The 24,985-nt window shown below is 35.2% G+C and overlaps 1 protein-coding gene across 1 annotated transcript; it reads right to left on the bottom strand.

Annotated features, from left to right (window-relative positions):
• Positions 1–19,926: 19,926 nt before the first annotated feature.
• On the bottom strand, positions 19,927–24,661 carry LOC131651682 (protein argonaute 7). The gene is made up of 3 exons (XM_058921354.1): positions 23,927–24,661; positions 21,858–23,094; positions 19,927–21,704 (listed from the first exon to the last, which is right to left on the bottom strand). The coding sequence occupies exons 1-3, from the start codon at positions 24,306–24,308 to the stop codon at positions 20,237–20,239; spliced, it is 3,087 nt and encodes a 1,028-aa protein (XP_058777337.1). The 5' UTR covers positions 24,309–24,661; the 3' UTR covers positions 19,927–20,236.
• Between the last annotated feature and the right edge of the window lie 324 nt (positions 24,662–24,985).

The following is a 24,985-nucleotide window of genomic DNA, read 5'->3' as shown; positions in this document are numbered from 1 at the left end:
CGAACCCTAACCCTCTTCATCTCACGAATCCTAACTCACGAACCCTAACTCTCTTCATCTCACGATTCTCTGTTCGTGTTCCTCATCTTCTCTATCGTCTCCTCTGATTTTGTTTGGACCTAATATATATTTTGTTTTGTAGTTGAGGTACCAAAGCTTCTGGAGGCTTCCTCTATTCATCTGCGTACGATTATCTGGGTACGATTCTCTTCTCTCTTCGTGTTCCTCATCTTCCCTCGTCTCCTCTGATTTTTTTGACCTAATATATATTTTGTTTTGCATGTGAGGTACCAAAGCTTCTGGAGGCTAATACGGTAGGGTTTCTTTTTGACCTAATCTATGTTTAAAGAAATTCTACTACTGATGTTTGGATAGTGTGATTTGATGCATGTTTTGTTTTGACCTAATCTACTGAGGGCTTCATTTTGACCTAATCTCTGCATTGTTATATCTGTTGTTGTTATTTATGTTAGATTTTGTTATGGTGATTTGAAACTGAGAGAGGCACTGAGTTTATGTTAGACTTTGTTATGGTGATTTAGGTTAGATTTTGTTAGGGTTGAAAACTGATCTGGATTTTAGGTTGAGAAAGTATGTTAGATTCAAGTTATAACTGCTATTTCCGTTATTTGACTGTTAGTATTGTTAAATCTAAAATTGATTTTCTGTTTGGGACGAAATCAGAATGCTAGTTATGCTTAATATCATGAATTGAATTGAATTTCTTGTGATTATTAGAAGAAATTCTTGTTATTATGATATGTGTATGTGTATGATAATTTATGAATTTTACTCTGAAACTCTATTATGCTGCAATATACTATAGATTATTCATTTGAAGGAAGTTTGTAATTATGTATTTTTTGTTTGTTTGTTTAGGGGAGGAATATTCTTGAAACAGATCATCCAGAAGGTCCTTTTGGCACTAAGGTCAGTGTTCTAACTTGTTTCTGAGCTCACTTAGATTTGTGTTTGCTGCTGCTTTCCTATGTGTTGGATTAGATCTTGCTAGAGTTGATTTTGACATGTACTTTGTAGCGGAATGATTTGTGTTTGATGACCTTTAAGTAGAAAAGTGATTTTTTGGCAAACTAGTAACTACTTTCATATCATAATATATTGGAAACTGACTATGCATTGATTATGATTTTCCTCTTTCACTTTGTTCATGCTTATTATCCATAGTAGTTGCAATTTGCAAGTATCATTACTATATCTATTGTTCATGATGGCGTTGATATTGATGATTCCACTACAGTAGGGTATTATGTTCAAATGCAATTGTACTTATTTATATTAGTTACACTAAAACAAGATGAGTAACAGAATCATATGTACTTATGTTGTTTAACTGGATTCCTCATGATGCAGAGTGAAATTTTATTGAGGGGGGTTTGTAATTTTGTATGTCCTAAATCTTTGTGAGACTTATGAGAGGAGCTTGAACACTGACGATTTAGATGGGTGTCCACCCCCGCCTTGATTCTATTTGGGATATTTTGGTTTCTCTGCTCTCTAGCATAGTAGTGCCTTCCTAGCGCCACATTCTGTTAAAGTTTGGAAAAGAATTGTTCGGATCCATAATAGATTTTTATGGGGTGGTGTCAAATAAGATGTGAAGATCTCCGGGATCAAATAGTCATATGTGTATAAGTCTACGATGAAAGATGGTTTAGGGGTTTGTGATCTTTGGTTAGTTAGACTTGTCGTGCTAGGGAAATGACGATGGAGGCTTATCTCTAGAGAATCTGGATTGTGATGAGATATTATTGCTGCAAAGTATGAGAATCAGGTTGTTTTCTCCCTCATTGGTGGTAGATCCTCTGAAAATCGTTTTTTTCTTTTTGGTGAAAAGAAATGTCCCTCTATGATTCCAAAGAGAGAGATACCTCTGATTAGTTTGTGGAGGGTATGAGGAGGAAGGCTGGGTCTGGTCTTGTTACCTAGGTGAGGAGTGTTCCCTTGAAGGGTCTTTTCTATAGGCTTTTTCTTATTTTCGACTATAAAAAAAGAGTGTATGAGAGATTTGATCTTTGGTGGGAGGTAAATCTGTCTGGAGTGTTCCCTTAATAGGTATTTGATTTTGAAGGTTTTGTTGTGGTTTTATGATTCTTGTTTGATAAGCCATGCACTAAATAAAAGAATCATTGTGTTTTGTTGTACATAGAAACTCCTATATTTTTAGCATTCCAAGTTATTGCAGTGACTAATGCTGCAGCTTTTTAGGCTAAACATGATGTTAGTGTATTTGCTAGAAAAAGAATAAGGTGTGATAGAAATGGACCTCTTATCAAACAAGTTAGATCTTCAATCACTCTATTTAATCCTCATAAATGGTCTCTGATGTTGGAAGGTGATGCCATCATGGCTTTTTTACAATACATGTCATTGATATACTTACTCCAAAAATGACCAAATGAAATGGAGTAAAAGTGGGTTCTAACTTAGGATATACTTACTGAATTCAAGCCCTTGCGCCTTGATGGACCAACTTGTTTAATTGATTATTTTATTTCAGTTTGTAAGAATTCTATATTTCCATTGATTTGATTCTGAATTATGTGTATGAAATAGGGAAACGATTCTGAAATAGGTGTATGCATGATTCTGGTGGTGATGGCCTAAAACTGTCTTTTGATTCATGATTCTATTTTACACAACCATGACTAGTACGTACACTTATGAATGTTGAATGATGTTATGTTTATTGTAGGGTGGAGAGGAAGCAGATTGTGATGAAGATATGGAAGAAGCTTGTGATGATCATGAAGATGTGGAAGGAGGTTATGCTGAAGATGTTGAAGAAGGTGGTTGTTCAGAAGATGTGGAAGAAGAGCAAGGAGAAGATCAAGAAGAATAGTTGTTTTATGTTATCTAGCCCAGTTTTTAGAACTTTTTTTGGTTATTTTGGGATGACTCCATTTTGAGAGAAACTTGTGGTGGTACAACTTAAATAGTGTAGGGATCATGGATCAACTTAATATGGTTGTTTTGATTTTGAATTTGGGATGAAAAACTTAGTATCCAACTATTATTAGTGGATGAACTACTATTAATGTTAATTTCATTGTTAATTTAATATTGATATATATATTTATACATATATATTTATATATATATATATATATATATATATATATATATATATATTATAAATATATATAAATATAAATATAAATATATATATATATATATATATATATATTATAAATATATATAAATATAAATATAAATATATATATATATATATATATATATATATATATATATATATATATATATATATATTTATGTAATGATACAGAAATAAACCGTGGCAGATAAATGGTTTAGAATGCATAACATGAAATAAACCGTGGCATATAAATGGTTTAAAATGCATAACATATAACAACGGTTTTAAATAGGTGGTCATAACCAAACCGTGGCTATATCCTGAACCAATACTGTGTCGTAAACGTTAAAATGAAACCGTGGCTTTACCATAAAGCCACAGTTTTTAAGTCATGGCAAGATCAAACCGCGGCCTTAATCAAGCTACCTAAACCGTGGCCTAAAAATGCCACGGTTGTAAAAAAGGCGTGGTCTATACCAAAAAACCGTGGACTTTACTTTAGGCCACGGCCGTATACTCCACAGTTGGATTTCCGTGGCCAAACCGTGGCCTAAGCGTTACGCCACGGTTATTTTGCATATAGCCTCGGTTTTCTGGGCGTGGCGGGAGACCTTTTTTCCTGTAGTGTGTCTAAAGTGTTTAGATCATTTGCTTCCTTTATTGCTGTAACTTTGGGTTGCCATTCCCTGTTCAAACATCTTAAGATTTTGTTAGTAGCAACTGCATTGGAAACAGGTCTATCAAGAGAATTTAATCGATTTTTCAGGTGAACGAATCTTTTCTGCATGCTTTCGATGGTTTCACCATCTTCCATGTGGAAAAGTTCGAACTCTTGAGTTAGCGTATTGATCCTAGCTAGTTTGACATCATCCGTTCCCTCGTGGGCAACTTGCAATGTGTCCCACATAGCTTTAGCTGATCTACAATGGGAAACGCGATAGTATTCATCAACTCCTAGAGCTGAGATTAGAATGTTTCTCGCTTTCCAATCGTATGCATATCTCTTTTCATCTTCAGCATTCCAAGTATCTTCTGGTTTTGGAACAACTGCACCAGCTGCATTTGTCATGGTGATCTGAAATGGACCATTGACAATAGCTGTCCAGATGTTCCTATCAATTGCATTGATATGGACACACATACAATCCTTCCAATAGCCGTAGTTTTCGCCGTTGAAAACTGGAGCTCTATTATGAGCCCCTTTAGGTCCGGAAGCCATCTTTCCAATAAGTGTTTCACGTAGCACGGAATAAACCAGAGCTCTGATACCACTTGTTAGACGCTGGCCTTAGGATCTAGAGGGGGGGTGAATAGATCGTTCACAGTTTTACGGATTTAAACGACTTTTCAGCGGAAGTGAATTCTGAATCGACTCGCGTCTATTCCGAACCACTATCGAAACGATTATATATGTGTTTAAAAAACCAGTCAAAGACTTGAAGTAAATGATAAGAGTATATGTTGCAGAATCAAAGTGTTTCTCTTATTGAAAATCAGATTAACTTTTTGTATGATGGACAATGTTTGCAATGCAGTAAGAGTAATAGAAACAAATATACAAACACTTGGTGATAATGATCAAATTGAAGGTAATTCAATGTGTGGTGGATTGTGATGTTTATGTAAGAACTTAATTCACAATCTTAACACTCGAATCGTTGATCAATTTGCTATTATAACCAAATATGAACAGAATGTAAATGAAAAGGTAAAAGCGACAAGAACACGATATTTGTTTAGGCAGTTCGTCGATCGTCCTCGCTACGACTACGTCTGCCCCCAATTCCAAATTGAAATTGGGTAATCTTTCATTAATGTTGAAAGTAGTATATACAAAGAAGATAACAAAGCGATAAACGATAAACCAATTATGTCGATCCTTTGAATCTTCTTCCCCCTTAATCTTAAGCAAGATCAAGGTTATCCAAGAGCTTCACTTTGATTCCCTTCTGCAGTGTCTTGATTCCTTGAACTCCCCGTTCCTCAATCGTTACACTCAGCCGAATCCTCAATGAACGCCTCTTGATAAAAACCCCCAAGAACCACCCGTCGTGGAGGACAAAACCCGCAGATTTTATTCACCAACAAACCCCACAAACCTTCACCCACTAGGAATCTTCAATTCCGTTCCATGGACGTTATCGAACTCATCACTAACCCGCAACGCAAGAATGATTATGTGTAATTGTGTTGGAGATGATGAAGAATGAAGATGAGAAGCGTTTGTGTATCTTTCAGTCGTTGGTGTTTTTGAATAATTAACCCTTGCACAATATATATGATTGCATAACAGTTGGAACCAAGAATAACTGAATTTTGGACTTTCTTGATCAGTTAGGTCGACCTCTTGTAGAGGTTAGGTCGACCTAGCAGTGCTTGCTGAAGTTTGCTTCCAGTTAGGTCGACCTGTTTAAGGAGTAGGTCGACCAGAATCCTCTCAAAATGCATTCTGGGGACATTTTCACAGATTAGGTCGACCTAGTCGTTGTGTAGGTCGACCTAGCAGACTGGTATGTAACTTTCATCAATTTAGGTCGACCTGGATGATGTGTGAGTCGACCTAGCAGAAGTATGTGGATTTTTCTCCATTTTAGGTCGACCTGGGTTGACAGTAGGTCGACCTAACTGCTGGTTTTCTGCATTCTTCTTGATCTGCTTGTGTTGAGTCGACCTAAAGTATAATAGATCAACCTGTACTTGTCATGAGTGATCAATGCTTGCTTTTCTTTGAGTTTTCTGCTTCCGCCTTGTTGTTTGAATGCTCATTTGAGTTTGCCATAAATCAAAAACATCTTTGAGTGTAATCTTGTATTCACAGTAACGATCCCAAAAGCTTCAGTGATCCCCCAGGAAGGTGTTGAGATGCTTAGTTTGGGTTAGAACTTCCCAGAACTTCTTGCTCGACCCCAACTAATGTGGCTCCAAGTGAGAGGTGAAGATGATGATTCTCCACGTACAGAGATGTTCCAGGTGTTTGGATCACCTCTATATACCTCCTTTGAGGTGTTTGAGTACTTACTTTCAAAGGAAGAGCTTTGGTTTGAAGAATCCGAGTCTTCTTGCCAAAGAACCTTTGAAAAACCTAAGTATGAAGGGAGAAGAGAGAAAGCAAGATTTCTGTTGCTTTGGTGTGTCTAATTACCGAGGTATGCTCTTCTATTTATAGGCAAAGAGTTCAGTGTATTTGCAGAGAGTGAGCTTTGCTTAATGAGGTTAACTTGGTTTCTTGGTTATGAAGAAATATGAGAAAGATCCATATGCAATGATGAGTTATTTGATACCACTCCCTAGCCGTCGATTTTGCTTGATCTTAGGGGGGAAATTTGATGCAGAAATGAGCTCTCATTGGTTGAGAGAAGATTCCTTTGATGAATCACCATTTGGCCATAAATTCTCAAAATGCAATCATTACATAATCACATGTTTTGGTTTTGGAATATTTCCTTCAACTATTTGTGTAATGATGCAAACGATTCTCTACTATCCTTGCAATGTTTCTGAATTTTAGAGGCACCATTTAGTGTAAGCACTTGCATAAAACTGCAAAATTCAAACTTAGGTATGACCTATAATTTCACTTCAAATGCCTAACTTTGATCAACTATATCTATTAGCTCAAGATGAATTTGGAGAAGGTTGAGCATAATTTGGAAGGCCCTTAACATATACTTCAATTCATTAGTTTGGAGTTTCTTCAAAATCATTTGGGAAATTTGTGAAAAATGGGCTTAAAGTTTGAAGAAAACTAGGGTTTTTTTGCTAGTTTCATGAAGGCAGCAACTTTGAAGCTCCATATCTCTTCAATGGTTGATTTTTAGCCAAAAAATTATATGTGACAAAGTTGTTCATTGGATCAAAATCTAAAACTTTGATGTTGGAAGTTTTTTTCAGTTTGTACTTGAAATTTTGAGATATTCCCTTCCAAAGTTTTGAAAAAAAGACCTTTAAACACTCAGAAAAAATTCTACGTATGAAAAGTCAATCTTTGACTTTTTGATCCTTAATTGATTTTCTTGATTTTTCTTGGTCAAATGACTTCCATAATCATATATTGATGATATTGATCCTTAAAAGTCATGTCTTGACCCAAAACCCTAAGAGTCAAAGGTGATCTTGTACAGTTGACTTTTTCCAAATGAAGTGAAATTTTGGACTTTGGTAATGAATCGAGTTCTTCTCCTTAAATGAGTGATATGAATGGATTATATTGAGGTAATATAAGCTCTTGAGTCATGTTTTGAGTTGTGGACCCATGTCCTGATTAAAAGTCAACTGTCTAGGTGAATTAGGTCAAAAACCCTAATTGTCGACCAGATGAAATTGATGACTGTAGATCTTGAATTGAGGTACAATGCTAAATGGATATTGTTATATGAATCATTTGAAGATGATTGAATCCTTTGAGTGATGTCCTGGAGCTTTTTAGGGTTTCCCAAATGTGGTCCCTGATTTCAGTCCTTGATGGGCTCAAAACCCTAATTTGGTGTCCTGAATAAACCTGAACCCTGATGACTGATGTCTAATCAACATAGGTGGATAAATGAATCATTTGAGTCCCATGATTGTATTAGAGGTCATTTTATTATTGATTGATCCTTTGCCTGAACTTTCTTGTCCTTGAGCACCCTAGATTGAGTACCAGATAAACAAGTGACTTCTCTGAGTACCTGTCTTGAGTTTGATGAGATGTTTGGAGGTGTGACATCTTGGGGGGGGGGGGTCAAAATTAGGGTATGACAATTTTAAAGTGTAATCTTTTTATTTGGATTCCCTTGGTCACGAGGTGAGTGACTATTTTATCACTGTGGTGATTGGAGGTAACATGTTGATTTCTTATATCTAGATGTTGATTTTTAGGTAGAAGTTGCACTGGGTAGGGATTAGGAGAGAATTTGTAAATTGAGACTGTTTAGCCTTCACACTAGTACTGTTAATAGTAGATCTCCTTCGTGGCTTGGTAGCCCCCATATTAGGTGTTGTTGCACTGAACTGGGTTAACAATTATTGTGTTATTTATCTTTCTGCATTTAGTTTTCAGTTTGATAATTGTGCTGCAAGTCAGCAGATGTTATAACATATGTTTTGATATTATGTGTTGTTAGGACATCTGTATTGACATCTATTGTGTGAGTTCCAAAATTTCAATTGGAATCAGAGCAGACACCATATTCTGTCTATTGAGTGAGCTCCATGGAAAATATTTTTTGGTACTGTGGATAAAGAAGGTGGATACAACAACATACCACCTCTGTTGGATGGTTCTAATTAAGACTGGTGGAAAGTAAAAATGGTGGCTTTTCTAAAATCCATGGACAACAAAGTTTGGAAGACTATTTTAAGAGATGAGAGCATCCTGTTAATAAAGACAAAGAAGGAAACGTGTTCTTAAAACCTAAAGAATATTGGTCTAATGAGGATAATAAATATGCTCTTGGGAACTCCATGGCTCTAAAAGGTCTATTCAACGGAGTAGACAAAAATGTTTTTCAAGTTGATCAACACCTGTACTATAGCCAAGGCTGCTTGGGAAATCCTCAAGACAACTTATGAAGGCACATCCAAGGTAAAGATGTCTAGGCTTCAGCTTCTCATTTCCAAGTTTGAAAATCTGAAGATGAGTGGTGATGAGACTATCTAGCAATATCACATGAAGATTCTTGAAGTTGCAAATGGATCTAGTGCCTTGGGAGAAAAGATGCCAGAAGAAAAACTTGTCAGAAAAATTCTTAGGTATCTACTTAGGAATTTGACATGAAGGTGACAACCATAGAAGAAGTTCATGACATCAGAACCACAAGGATTGATGAACTTGTTGGCTCACTTCAAACTTTTGAATTGTCTATTAGTGACACGTCTAAGAAAAAGAACAAAGGCATAGCCTTTGTATCTAGCACTTAAGATGAAATAGGTAAAGATGATCTAGATACTGAGGAAAGACTGTCCATTACCATTGTGTTACTTGGGAAGCAATTCAACAAAATTCAGAAGATAATGGATTGAAGAGGAAGACCACATGTCAAGAACATCTCATCTGACACCAAGGATAATAGAGATTCTAAACCAGACCTGAAGAAAAGTCTAATCAAAGTAAAGGTGTCCAATTTTATGAGTGTGAAGGATTTGGTCACATTAGACCAAAATGTCCAACCTATCTTAAGAATTTGAAAAAGGGATTGACTGTACCTTGGTCTGATGATGATGAGTCAAAAGATGAGTCCACTACTGATCATGGGCAGATGAAGTATAATCATGTAATGAGAATGATCTCTATAAAGACCTGAACATGTCCTACAAGGATACCTATGACTAGTGTGAATAAAGTCTCAAGATAGTAGAAGAACAGAGAAAGATCATTGCTGATCTGGAGAATGAAAAGAAGTAACTTTTGTGCACTGTTTATCATCTTCGAAAAGAGGTAACTTTCTTAAATTCCAAGCTTGACAACTTGACAAAATTTTTAAAAAGGATGAAAAATGGAACTAGAATGATACAAGAGGCTGAAGACACAAAATTCAAATATTACTTTGATATTCTACAAAAGAAAAAAGCCTGTAGAAAAGTTCTTTCCTGCTGAAATGAAAAGAATGATCAACATGTCAAACCACATGTTTCAACATTTTGAAAGACTTAATGAAGCTCCAAATTTCAACTCCTCAACTTGCAGATATTGTTATTGTGGTGAGTATGGTCACATTAAGCCTTTCTGTAAAAAATTTCTTGGAGATCAAAAGTCTTCAGAACCATTCTAAGGCTAGTCAAGTCAGCAAAAAGAAAAGTGTCAAAGGAAGAGATGTCAACATAATAGCTCATACCACCTTAACAAAAACAAAAAGAGAAGACTGGTACTTTGATAGTGGATGCTCTAGACATATGATAGGTATTCGCAAATTACTGGTATATATTAGGCATCTCCCTACAAGTGCTGTCAGATTTGATGATGGCTTTAAAGGTGAAATCAAGGGACTAGGAAAGTTGATGTGTGCTGGATCGCCAAAGTTAGAAGATGTTGTTTTGGTAAAAGGACTATCAGCTTATCTTATTAGCATTAGTCAACTATGTGATCAAGGGTTGTTGGCAAAATTCTCCAAATCAGAATGTTTAATCAGAGATGAGAAAGACGTTATTCTTATGATGGATATAAGGTCTTAAGACAACTGTTACTTGTGGGAATCTCAAATAACTTTCACATGTTCAATAACCAATGAAGATGAAGTGAAGCTATGGTACCAGAAAATTGGACACCTTTAGTTCAATAGAATGAAGGACATCATACTTAAAGGAGTCATTAGAGTTATAGCAATTACACACATGGAGGAATGCAACTGTTACTGCATCGTTCCTCTATTTTCTGAGGCTGTTAAAACCTACTCAAATTGTTATGGACAAGGGATGGAATAGAAGGTCTTTGCAAGACAGCCACAAGGAATGCAGAAGGCTTTTTGACAGGGGCATGATAGTCTGTCATGCTGGTTGATTGTGTTGCTGCTGGTACTAAAGACTAGATATTGAAGAATGCATGCAAGATGTTCTGACGTCCTGACTAATGTGAGGCTTTTTATTATCTTCTATTGCAAATGCCTCTAATGGGTGAACTTGAGTAGTTCATGTTCTGGTATCCCTTTGAGGAGGAGTACTGGTTCTGTATGATAGGGGGGGTAATGGACCTATTTGTTTGTACAAGCTCCAAAGAGTTTTGAAGAACAAGACTTTTGTGTAACTGACGTGTATCTTTGATATATCTTTGTAGTTGATGTAAATTTACATGCAATCATGTAAATGTGATTTATCTCCAGGACTTAACTGTGTTTTGGTTGTTTTAGCCAAAAATTGCCAAAGGCGGAGATTCTTAGTTCCATGGTTTTTGTGATTGGCATAATTTTTCTAAAACATGGTTCTTAACTGATAATGATAAAGATGTTGAAATATATTGTCCTACTATCATAACAGGTTCAACTGTTAAGTGTTTTGACCGGTGTTCTGCCAGATGTTGTGACATCCCACACCAGAACATCCTGGTAGTTCAGACTTGTTTTTATTCTTGATAGATTTTATTAAAAAATATGAGAATCTGGAATATTCAGATACTGATTACAGGCACTTGCAATCAAGAAATGTTTAGGATAAATACAGTTTGATCTCAGTTTTTAGAAAAAGAATCTTTGAGATTTCTTTTAGAAAACTAAGATTTTATTTTATTTTATTTTTTCCTATTTTATGTGAAGATCTTGTAGCTGTTTCAGAAAGGAGGAAGATTGGATTTATTTCAGAGTCCAAGCCCATACTGCAAGAGTCTATAAATAAGAACTTAGGAAACCAAGTTTTCCAAGCATTCAACAATAGAAACCGTGTGTACAAAATAAGGGTTGTTGTTTTGGGAGTCTCTCAAGCTCTTCATGTTTTATGTTCTTTGTGTAACACGTGTATCTTCTGATACATTGAGGTGGACGTGTGTTCTCACTCTTGAAGCTTTTAAGCAAGAGAGTTGAGTATTGTTCTTGATCAAAGCTTTTAAGCAAGATCAAGTATTGTTCTTAGTTAAGGTTCTTGACTAAGTATTATTTATTTGAAAGTGTAATATTTCTATTTGGGTTCTTTTAGTCACGAAGTGTGTGACTATTTTATCACTGTAGTGATTGGAGGTGAGATGTCGATTTCTCATATCTAGATGTTGATTTCTAGATAGAAGTTGAACTGGATAGGGATTAGGAGAGAAGTTATAAACTGAGACTATTTAACCTTCGAACTAGTACTGCTAATAGTGGATTTACTTCCTGGCTTGGTAGCCCCCAGATTAGGTGTAGTTGCACTGAACTGGGTTAATAATTACCGTGTTATTTATCTTTCTGCATTTAGTTTTTAATTTAATAATTGTGCAGTAAGACAGTAGATGTTATAACATCTGTCTTGATATTGTGTGTTGTTAGGACATCTGTTGTGTGAGTGCCAGAATTTCAAAACCCTAATGATATTCATCATGCATACAAGTCAAGAATGAACAAAGAACTCATACCCACACAAGTTTCAAACCTAAATCCTAAATAAGAGTCAAAACATGCATCAAAGAGTAGCAAAAAATCTCATGAATGAAACATCAAAGTATGTTCAAGAATTAAACATTTCAAAATCCTAATCCAATCAAGACAAAACATCAAGGCACTCAAAAGTGATTCATAGGTCAACATGCTTCAGAATAAAAGAAACTCAAGCAAATTCAAGTTAAAACCCTAATCATGCATCAAGGTTAAACATCAACATTACTTAGAAGTGATTCATAGGTCAACATGACTCATATAAAAGAAACTCAAGCAACTTCAAGTTAAAACACTAATCATGCATCACGGCTAAACATCAAATGTATTCAACAAAGCATCAAGATTGAATCAAAGCATATTCATGGCATTTAAGTCAAAATAAACAACATCAAACATGGTATAAAACTCATGGATATTTCAATGAAGGTAATTACTTAAGCAAGCAAGATAAAACATCATGGTACACAGTGAATCATCAAGAAATCAAATCAAACAAGGTTGAATAAAAGCATGTGAGAAATTAGGTCAAAATGAAAATCAAAATTTAAAGATTTAAAAAAAGAAACAAATGATCCTAACATATAAAAATAAAAATAAAAAATAAAAATAGATTTGTGATTTTAATATCAAAATTAAATAAATAGAAAACAGAAAATAAAAAAACAATTAAAAAAACAAAATAAAAGAAAAATAGAATATGATGAAATGAAAAATAATAGCAAAAAAGAAGGGTGTGGTCTAGGGGTGTTTAACCCCTAACCTTGGGTTTCCCACTCAAAATGCTAGCACTGCATTGCTGGCTGTATAGTGATAACATGGTCAGAGTCAGATTCTCCTTCAGAGGTAGATTCATAAACACCTTTAGCTCCAGAAGCTGGATCAGACCTTTTCTAGTCCCATGTTTATGAATCTATCACTATTAAATCTCTACTGACAACAACTCTATTAGTGATTGGGAAGTAGAGTTTATAGGCACATGTAGAGTGGTAATCTATAAGAAACATGACATTGTTTATATCATTCAATTTCCTTCTAGTAGCATCTGGAACATGTTTGTATCAAACATAACCAAAGACCTTCAGATGGCTCACACTTTACTTTCTTCCGGTATATTTCTCCAAAGGAACTACTTCCTTTAGCTTCTTATTCGAATATCTGTTGAGCACATAGGTTGCAGTAGTAACAACTTCTCCTCAGAATGTGTGAGGCATATTCTTTTCTTTTAACATGCTTATGGTCATGTCAAGCAGAGTTTTGTTTCTTCTTTCATCAAGAATATTAAGTTTTGGAATGTATGGAACAGTCACCTCATGCTTAATACCACTATCCCCATAGAACTTCTTGAAATCTTCAGAGTTGAACTCTCATCCACCGTCGGTTCTGAGGATTTTCAACCTTTGTCTACTCTGACTTTTAGCCTTCACTTTGAACTTCTTGAACTCAGCAAACACCTCATGTTTGAACTTTATGAGTGCTACCCATGTCATTCTATTGAACTCTTCTACAAATGACACAAAGTATATGTTCTCTCCAAGTGAAGGCACTTCAAAAGGACCACATACATCAAAATGCACAACACCTAAAGCATGAATTTCTCTTGGAGGTAATTCTGATGAGAAAGGAAATCTTGGTTACTTGCTTTCATGCATACATCACATGATTTCTCTGGTACCACAATTTTAAGAATTTTAAGTACCCGATTCTTTGAATTCATATGCCTTAAGCTTCTGAAGTTTAGGTGCCCCAATCTCTTGTGCCACAGTTCGCGCTCCTTTGCAACACTTGTTGCACTAAGGCATTAAGTGTCTGTTATTTCACCATCCACCTTAAATCTCCTATTTCTTCCTAGTTCAAACTGCATAATCAAATTTTGATTACATTCATACAACTTTAAGAGATTTTTCTATATGGTTATTGAAAAACCTTTTTCAATTAGCTAACCTACACTCATCAGACTGCTCTTCATGCCAGGAACATATCATACATCCTTAATCAGAGCAACTTTGCCATTCTGCAACTTCACTTTGACATTTCCCATTCCTTCAACATTCAGATACTTATCATCAACACATTTGATCTTGGTCTTTCTTCTAGAGTCAAAATTAACAAGCCATTGCTTGTTTCCAGTTAGGTGATTTGAGAAGCCAGTGTCCATTTACCACCAATTTATCATGTTTTCACCTTCATTTTCAGATGCCATCAATAACACAGGTTCATATTTACAATCTCTTCTGGCTATATTGGCTTCTTCACACTTGTTTTCTTTATTTGACTAGTAGTTAGAGGCAAAGTGGACAAATCTGTTATAGTTATAGCCTTGAACCTTTCTCTTGTTAAACTTCTCTTTTATCTTTTGAACATTCTTCTATTTCTTCTCTTTAGAAGAAGAAGGTTCTGACTTCTAAACATTCTTTTTCTTGTTCTCTAGCCATGCTTGCCTCTTGCTCTTCTTAACAAAATAAGCCTTCAGAGCTTGTTCAAAATCCCTTTCAGATTTTCTTTCAGTCAGACGCAACTCTTATGCCTCTAAAATACTCTAAAGTTCTTCAATTCTTATGGTGTTAGTGTCTTTAGAATGTCCTATGGCTACAACTATGTAATAAAACTGAGGAGCAAGGGATCTGAATTTCTTCTCAATAATAACTTGTTCACAGAGATTTTCTCCATACAGCTTGATCTCATTCGTGATCAGATTTACTCTAGAGATGTAATCTAGTACCTTCTCATTATTCTTCAGCGCACCAGTATATCCCATGCAACTTTCACCATCATCACATCGACGATCTTCACAAACACCTTCGTATCCACACATTTGTGGATATAAAACAATGCATTCTGATCCTTCTTCCTTTTTTCACGTTGCACATTTCTTTGTGCTTCCTTTGTACTTGTTGTAAACATCGTGTAACTGTCATTGACGAGACAAAGAACATCTTGAGCTCCAAATAATATACGCTTAATTGGATTAAGCGCTTACCATTGCACAAAAAGCAATTGCTTGTAGCCAAGGCGCAACTATATTACCTTATAGTGAAACCTTTAAGGGGCCTACATGGCCTACCTAACACACATGTGCAGGCGCCCATGGGTGGGATGTTAAGCCCTTCGAATCCCTCAGGTTGAGGCTGGATTAAATAGTCTAACAATCTCCCCCCAGTGTTAGTCGGGGGGATTCGAACCCATGACCTTGCTCTGATACCAATTTAACTGGATCAAGCGCTTACCACTACGCTTAAAGCAATTGCTTGTAGACAAAGCGCAACTATATTTCCTTATAGTGAACTCTTTAAAGGGCCTACCTGACTCACCTAACACACATGTGTAGGCACCCATGGGTGGGTTGTTAAGCCCTTCGAATCCCTCAGGTTTACGTTGTATTAAATAATCCAACATACGCATCTGAGTCGGCCACCAATTCCAATTCTTTCTGTCGAATAACGGAAGCTTTGTGATCAAGATACCATTTATGCCGTTCATCTTCAATCTTGTGTAAATCACTCAATTCTCACCAACACTTGTGTTTTCTAATCCCGCAGAATCAAGAAATGTGATTCTTCTCTGATTTCCTAATTCAATTCAGTCTGAATTTAAGGAATGAAATTGATCACCCACCTTAGGTACAATCGTATTTTCCAAAACCAAAACTGGAGTTCTAGAATATGGCTTAGGGTCATAGAATATGGCTTAGTTCTAGAAATGTGTACACTCTTATTACTCAATAAACGTGTCTTTTCCAAAATAAAATAAAATATAAATTGTATTTAATTAATTTTTTCTCTTACTTTTTCATAACTAACAATAGATTTAAATTCATTTTATATCTTTCTATAAACCGATGTTGAGGGAGTATCATTAAAAATTATTATAAAATGCAGTAAAGATTTTCTAGTACTAACCCTTTAACAAATTTCCAATAGAACCTTGAACAAACCTCTGTTTCTGACATTAGTCACAGTCTTCTTGTATACACAGTCATAATTGAACTTAACCAAAAAAAATTTGGGCGATACCATTGAACATGCTTAATTCCTGTTTCCGATCGCTTGCCTTTATTTTGTACATGATTACTATTGTGAATAATGACCAGGTTAAATTTCAATCAGCACTTTGATATGTGAGGCAAAGAGCAATAACAATCATTTATTTTGGTTGTTATTGTTCTTTGCCTCAAGTATCAAAGTATTCATTGAAATTGAATTTTGTCATTATCACAACAAGTGAATAAGAAACTCACGATCATCAAACATTTTAAGTTTGGTCGACCAATACCATGAACCTTGCAAGCCTTATTATTACCAATGCGAACTACTCCACCATGCATTAGATTCAAAGTCTCAAAGTATTCAATACTTGGACACATGTGTTAAGAGCAACCTAAGTCAATAACCCAACTATCTTCAGTTTTCAAATTCGATACCACTAGTGCATCCTCATAACAATTCTCATATAAGGGGACCGCAACTTGAACAGAATCATCATTGACCTTTCTCTCAAGACAATTCTTTTTAAAGTGACCAGTTTTCTGTCAATTACTCCCTCAGTCTCATAATAAGTGTCTTATTTGAGTTCTGCGACGTTCTTAAGAAAATGATTAGATGTGTTAATTTTAATGATAAAATTTGTATCATTTACTAAAGTACCTTTATTTATTATAGTTAGTGGAGTAGTTGAAAAACGTGAAAGTTAATAAATAAAGGTATAGTAATGGAAAAAAATAATCAATGTTATATTGATATTCTAAATAGGCATTTATTTTGAGACATAGAAAAAAATGTAAATGAGACACTTTTTATGAGACGGAGTAGAACATTTTAATTCTGATTTGTCAAATTTCTTTGATTTGGACATCCCTCCATGCTCAGTTCTTCCTCTTGAAATACTCAAGCCTTCACCACTATCTTCAATATTCAAATCTTTCGCTTTTGAAAATTCTTTAGATTTTATTGCATTTGGACTTCTTCCAAAGTGATAGTCCATAAAGAAGGACATTTTTAAAGTGCTCAAAGAATCTAGGTAATGAACTCAACAAGAGTAAAGTCTTGTCTTCATCATCAATATTCACTTCAATATTCTCAACATCATCAATAATCTTGTGAAATTCTGTAAGTTGTTTCACTATGGATTTGTTCTCCACAATTCGAAATGAATAGAGTTGTTGTTTCAAACAATGCCTATGAGCTAAAGACTTGGTATGAGTAAACAAACCTTTCATCTTTTCCCGTCTTATTCTGTTATCTTTTATGTTTATTGATTATTATTGTTGAAGACAATTTATTTTAATTACTAGTGTTCTTTGTTTCACATATCAAAATGTTGATTGAAATTGAACTTGATCATTATTCACAACAAATGGCGTCCACGGTGGATGTCACTTGTTATGATAATGACCAGATTCAATTTCAATCAATACTTTAATATATATTATAAGAAAAAAATGTCTCATTCATTTTTTTTTCCAAATATTATAAGAAAAAAGTTACTAGTATATTGATCTCAATATCTTATTTTACTCAATGTATCTTTTCTAAAATAAAATAAAATAAAATATAAATTGCACTAATTAATTGTCTCTCTTACTTTTTCATAGCTAACAGTAGACTTAAATTGATTTTATATCTTTCAATAAACCAATGTTGATGGAATATGATTAAAAATGATTATAAAATGTACTCCCTCCGTCTCATAATAAGTGTCCCATTTGTATTTTTTCTTTGTTTCAAATTAATTGTCCATTTATAATTCCAATGCATTAATCATTATTATTTTTCCACTATTATACCCCTATTTATTAACTTTCACGTTATTCAACTAATGTTAATAGGGGTATTCTAGTAAATGACATTAATTTTTTTACTAAAACCAACACATCCAATCATTTTCTTAAAAACCGCGCATTTCTCAAATAGGACATTTATTATGTGACGGAGGGAGTAGTAAAAATTTCTAGTACTCACAGTTCACAGTAGAGTATGAACCATTCAATAATCCAGATTATTGAAAATAGACTATACGAAATCCCTATCCTACATTGTGTAAAGTAAGAGACTCTCTCTAATAATACAATTGTGCTGTCATATACCGTGCACTGTGAATCAATCAGTAACTGAGCTACCTAGCTTTGGTGGGGTCTGTCTATCAAACAACACTGTTTCACTCAATTGATTTTTAGTATACCAATAAACATGGTTGCTTGTCTGTCTTTTTGCTTTGAAATTTGGATTCTTTTTCATCTCTCTGCCACTTCCTACAACACTTTATTAACTCTTGCATTGCATGGCAAAAAGATTGTATACTCGTTTACTTTTATTTATACTTATTGTAATAAATAATGCTTGCTTGTTCAGTGTAATAAATATAGCATCTATTTGACTTGACATGTTTTATTTACGGTTATGTGTGAATATTTCCTACAAGACTGGTTTATGTGATAAGGTAGTTGTTTACGTTTGGTTTGTTTCATAAGTTAAAGCTGCTGCTGCATGCATAGAGATTAGATACATACATAACTACCTGAATCTTAAGATTCTTTATTATAGGAGGAATTGACAGCTAAATAAAAAACACTACAAGCAACTTATAAAATGTGTTTTTAGAAGTGGTATCGTTTAAAGAAAATATTTTTTATAAAAGATAATATTTCAATTTTTAATACATTGAATATATGTATTTTAAAAAAAAATTATCTCTTTAATCATTTGGAGAGTGTCAGAAGGGCACTAGTTAGTATTTCACTTGTTTAAAATGTTTGGAATTTTTTTACCTTATATTTAAAAATATTTATATCCAACTAAATATTTTAGGACTATCTTGGCTCCCTCGCCTCATGCCCTTCTTCTATGTTTGTGAGCCATATTCAATGACTCCGCTCCCCCGCCTCATGCCCTTCTTCTATGTTTGTCAGCCATGTTCATAAGTTACCTTGCCTCCCCCACCTCGTGCCCTTTTTGTGTATCTGTGAACCATATTCAATGAGCTACATCGGCCCCCACCCCTTGTGCCCTTCTGTGTTTGTGTCCCATATTCAACGGGCTACCTCGATTCCCCCACCCCGTGCCCTTTTGTGTTTGTGTGCCATATTCAATGGGCTACCTCGATTTCCCCACCCCCGTGCCCTTTTATATCTGAGCCATATTCAACAAGATATCTCGGCTCCCCTGCTCCATGCCCTATATTTAACGGGCTACCATGGCTCCCCTTCCTCATGCTCTTCTATCTCTGTGAGCCATATTTAAGGGCTATCTTGGCTCCCCCACTCCATGCCCTATATTCAACGGGCTACCATGGCTCCCTCTCCTGGTGCCCTTCTTATGTGTTTGTGAGCCATATTCAACAAGATCATGGTGCCCTTCTTCTGTGTTTGTGAGCCATATTCAACAAGATCATAGTGACATTATTCGTTTATTAATATGGCCGATGCATATGAAGTCAATAGTATGACTATGACATGTGGCATCAGCTATGAATCATAGACAAAAACATTAGACCAACAATAACATTATCACCGACTCATACATCGGTAATAATTTAAAATAAATAAATAAATAAAACGTAATCATAAATATCAGTGTCTTGTTAATGTTCGACATCAACACATCTACCCTTTTTTTCAAAGGTGTCGGTGGCACAAAGGTATCGCAAAAGTATTATCAGTTTCCAAACACAATTTTTAACTAAAATCACATTTAACAAGACACAAATTCAATTTAGAAACAATCCAAAATGAAACCAAAAACTGTTAGTTAACAATTGATGAACCATTCAACCTGAAATGAGTATACTAATGCTCTCATGAATGTCAAAAACTAAAACTAGTGATGAACACGACATCATTGGCCTTTAAAATGAGAATTTTTCAATTAGATAAAATGCAATGATTACAATCTGTTTATCTTATCTTCCAATGATCTTTTATCCTGCACAGTACACTATATTTTCCATGTGTTTCATTCTCATCTGTCTCAGAAATCTAAGAACAAATCACATTACGAAACACTAATACAAACACAGATACTAGACACCAACACATGCCGAACACACGCCAGTATGTCTTCGAGCTGAAGTGTTGGTAGTAGATAAATTAACTCTCACACTAGCAGTAAAACATAAGCTTCTTGATGTTTTCACTAAGTTTAGGTAGAGGTGGTGTCTTTGGAGGAGCAGCTCTTGATAATGTAGAAGTGCTTCTGAATAAACCTAATGACTCAGATCTCTCAAGGTAAAGTCTCCCTCTATATGCAGCTAAATGTGCATAATATGCAGGAGGAACCAATGAAATTGGCTTAGTACACCTAACAAAAGTAAAGCACAAATTGTAAACCAGCTTCTGCAGTTCATCGGAAGTAAACTCGTTTTCGTCCCACAAAACATGATAATGAGTTGGCCTACTTGTTCCCTTCACACCCCAATGGCTACACAGATAAAAATCGAATTCCTTCGGATGAGTGATCACGGTATCAACCACGGTTCCCGGAGGAATATTTTCGTATTGAGAATGAAAATTATTGTGTGTCAAAGACTGATCGGTTTCATCAGGAAACAACCTTGTGTGATGTCTCTTTTGCACAACTACGAAAGTGATAAAAGGTTTGTAACCATGAAACCTTGATGAACATGCTTGTTTTATGGATTGAAGTTCCTCGTCGAGAACTTTGTGGAATTGAGTTTCACTAACACCGTCTCGGAAGAAAATTATTCGGCTGGGGAGTTTTTCAACTTCCTGATAGAAATCGTCGAGCAATTCTCCAACCATTGCGCCAAGATCGGCGATGATTTCTTGCCTATGTGTTTGAGATCTTATTCTAGAAATGTATTTGTTGGCTGTTGGCCAATTCATGCTACCAACAACAGCAGCAACAGATGGACTTGAATCGTCAAGAGGATGAGGATGTGTTACATCAGCTCCCATGAACATCACCGGCTCGTCGATGCTAAAAAGACGCGGTAGTTGAGAAGGAAGCGAGTTGTACAAAGCAACCGTGCATCCACCAACTTTAGCATTGATCTTGAGAGCCAAATTAGCCAAAAACTGTGAACTTAACTTGACAAGATTCGGATAAAGACAGCACTGGCTTACAACACCGACACTAGTCTCCGCGATTCGTTTCAAGTCTCCATAGCCTTTGTGTTTTTTCTCCATTATACAAATGAGAAGCTGCAGATTGTTTGAGGCAACCCTTTGGATTCTATTGAGCTTAGATTCCAAAAGTGTGACATTGTTAAGAACGTGACTTGATTCAAACTGCGGACTTATAACCGTGTTCTTGTTAAGAAAAATGCCTAATTGTTCACATCTTTGAGTTAACTGGTTTATGAATCTTGGGATAAAAGATTTTTGCTCGGGCGTGCCTCCGAAACTTATTAGTGCCCATCTTTCAATTGTAGTTCCTTCGAAAACATGGCCGTCGAGAAAGTTCCATTGGCGATCATGACGTGAAGGAGTCAAGTTTCTCACTTGACCTCCTTCTCCAAGCTTTAGTTTGGGAGGGTAAAGAATTCTACCGGTCAACCTCGTCATTTCTCTCGAGACTTGGAGTTTGAATTCCTTTTCCTGGTCACCACTGATAAAAGGAACACTTTCAATGCATTAAAAAGTAGAAAGAAACACAAAAAAACAATGTAATAATCATTTGAACACCGGTAATCGCTCATAGTCCATTTATCTGTCTACATAATCACTTAATAAGTTAAAATACGGTTCGTGTTGTAATTACCTCGTAGGACCAACATTTCCTCTGATGACGCCTTCGATGATGGCTTTTCGTTCTCCCGGTCGTTGACAGCCCATCTTGAGTATTTTTGCCGTCTGATCATCCGACAGTTTCCCGAGGAACTTTTGCCCTTCGCAGATCACACAAAGCTCCATAGGTAGATAACAAGGTTTACTCCTACTAATTTGCAAGCACGGTAACTTCCTGAACTGTATATCATAGTTATAGTGATCTTTAAAGTAACTCATAAGCCTCAAATTCGTTCCGTCTCTATCAGGAAACCAAAGATTTTCAGTTGCCTCTTCGGTTAAACCATAGACACGATATCTCTGAACGGTTTCTCTATGACAAACAAACACTCTGATATTCTTCAACGCTTTCTCCACTTCCTTCCTTTCTTCACAAGTTAACTCCGCAGCGTTCCTTTGAGAAAGGTCTCTGAAAAACTCAAGACGTTTCTGCAAATACGGAATAACTCCTATACTCTCATGGAAAGCGGTTACTGAGAAATCAACATTGAGAGCAAGTCCTTGTTGCGTCGGTCTAAGACTCTGAAAGAAGCCTCTCAATCCAACAGCTCCTCCACCAATATCTTTGCATCTCCCCATTGAACTCGAAAAGAATGACCTTCCTACCGGTATACATTTCTCCGTCGGACTTTCCCTCAAAATCACATCCAATGCATGTAGATAATGCTGTGGAAGTGGAATCCCGTCATCGCCTTCTCTGCTCAAGTAGTTAGTCAACTCTTTCCCGTCAATCTTCGAGACTAGTTTGATGTTTATCCGGAATAGTTTATGTTGTTCACGCCTCTCGTTTATATCATTCATTTCTCCGTAAGGCGATGACGATTTACTCGAAGGGATTGGAAGGCTTATGTAAAACTCAAGCTTATCATTTTGGAATTCAATTGGACTATAAAGATTCTTCCTCCCATCATACGCCGGAAGAGCGCCCGACAAAATCACCGAATTGCTATTTACCAATTTATGTTTAATCTCCCTAGCAACATCCTTGGAGGGATGAGGAGTAATTTCAACATTGTAATGATATATTTTTTGTGATGAATCAAACTTCACCAAAAAATGGTTTGCAAGGAGGGATATCACAGGACCTTCTTGTCCACCTGAGTCAGGCCTCCTTGCAACAATCACTTCTTGTGCCTTCCTTGTTGAAATGAGCTTTTTCCCATCATCTTCTTTGAAAGTTGACTTATTTTGCTTATGAAGTTCCTTTGTAGCTAAATCATAATCATAATCAAGATATGTTAATCACTTTTCCATTATTCTTTGATGCCTATATCAATTGGTAAAAAAATATATGTATTGATTATATAAAATAGATTCCATTTAAAAGTGATTAAAATGTAAAATAATTTTTGTTTAGATTTTTTTTTTGACAAAATAATTTTTGTTTAGATAAAAGTAAATTTGAATGTAAAAAACACATTTTGATTTATAAGCTTTAGCTTTTAAGTATAATCAATATTTAATGCAGAATCAACTCTATTTTAAAAGAACCAAATATCTCAAAATCATTCCAAAATCAATTCTATACCCAAGAACTGCTTTTGATTCCTCAAAAAGCTAAACCAAATATCCATTAAGTATTTTCTCCTCATAGTTTAGATATGTTTATGTGAAAAATGCTTTTAGGATAATTTGTCAACATGTTTAAAGCAAATCATTATTGCTTCTTACCAAAGCAACTTTGAGAAAAAAAAATCAATTTTGACTTGATGTGAGACCAAATAAGTGATTATTCCACTTTAAATTAAATCTACTATAAGAAAAAACCTATCTTGATTAAAGTTCACAAACGTATAAATAAATCACCACAACCCCAAATGCAATGTTTAGAAAAACATAAAAAGAGAAAGAAACAATAAGAAATGTTTTTTTCACTCTCTTCAAGAAGTCAAAGTAAAAAAAATGATTTTTTTTCTCAAGAAAACCAAACAAGCATCTCAAAGACTAGATTTTTAGCATCTATATTAAAAAAACATAGAATGTAAGCAAAAGGGTGTGTTTGAAATAGAAGAAACAATGAAAAAAATGGTGCTATATACTTACAAGGAGAAAGTGAAAGCTGAGAGAGATTGTAGTCTGATGAAGGAGAAGTATTGAGTTTGCATGGAAGTTTCTGCAAATGGGTTCTAAATTTGATGGATTGATTTTGAGGGAAAGGTGGGAGAGAAGGTAAAGGAAGAAGAGCAGGGTGATATATTTGATACTTGTTGTTGTTGATGTTGATGTTGGAGAAACCAAGTTGAGTTAACTGAGTCTGATGATATAGGTGTTGATGTTGTTGATAGAAGTGATGGTGATGATGATGATGATGGTGGTGATGATGATGTTGATGATGATGATGATGATGATGTTGATGAGAGTTGGTTTCATGATTTGTAATAAAGGTAGTTTTTTTAGTTGAGTCTTGTTGAGTTTGTTGTTCCATGATTATGATGATATTGGATTTGAAAGAAGAAAATGGGAAGTGAAAAAAAAGAATATTTTGGTTTTTCTGCTGTTATAGTTTGAAGATGTGACAAACAACAGAAACTACAGTACTGGTTTGGGTTGGTTTGGTTCAGAGAGAGAGAGAGAGAGTGATGATATGATGAAGAGAGAACAAACAAGAGACAGAAAGGGTGGTGTGGTGGGAACAGGGAAGGAGGTGAGAGGTAATAAAGGAAGTTTGTTTGGGCCTTTGTTTCTGGCGGTTTTTTGATGCACTATTGTTTGAGATTTTGTTGCTAATATGTTTCAATCTAAGAAAAGAAAATTGGATAGTAGTAAAAAAAGATAGAGATTAGACATCAAAATGATTTGTATCTATTGTCATGTGAAGGAAGATAAAAACACTATTGGATATGAGTACAAGTGTTTTTTTGTTCTAATGGTCCTATAGACTGCTGTACTCTTTGTATCTTTGGCATCATGGTAAATGTGTCATAATTATAATGTGTTTTTGCACAAAAAAAATTGTATTAATATAGTCCAAGTCTTCATGAATAAATTGGTGACTTATAAAGGAGTATTTTATAGAAAATGGGCTAAAACTTTTTGAGTTTGAAGAGAGGGATGTTAACTCTAGTTTTCTTCATGCTTCATCCACATATTGGAAAAAGAGCA

This window comes from Vicia villosa, linkage group LG2, assembly GCF_029867415.1.
Source record: "Vicia villosa cultivar HV-30 ecotype Madison, WI linkage group LG2, Vvil1.0, whole genome shotgun sequence".
Classification (NCBI taxonomy): domain Eukaryota; kingdom Viridiplantae; phylum Streptophyta; class Magnoliopsida; order Fabales; family Fabaceae; genus Vicia; species Vicia villosa.
This window is presented reverse-complemented; position numbering and strand designations above follow the sequence as displayed.

Coding starts and splice junctions, on each gene's coding strand:
- LOC131651682 (XM_058921354.1), bottom strand. CDS start 24,308: ATGGAACAACAAACTCAACAAGACTCAACTAAAAAAACTACCTTTATT. Junction 23,095..23,926: donor TCAGCTTTCACTTTCTCCTT/GTAAGTATATAG, acceptor ATTATGATTTAG/CTACAAAGGAACTTCATAAG. Junction 21,705..21,857: donor GGAAATGTTGGTCCTACGAG/GTAATTACAACA, acceptor TCCTTTTATCAG/TGGTGACCAGGAAAAGGAAT.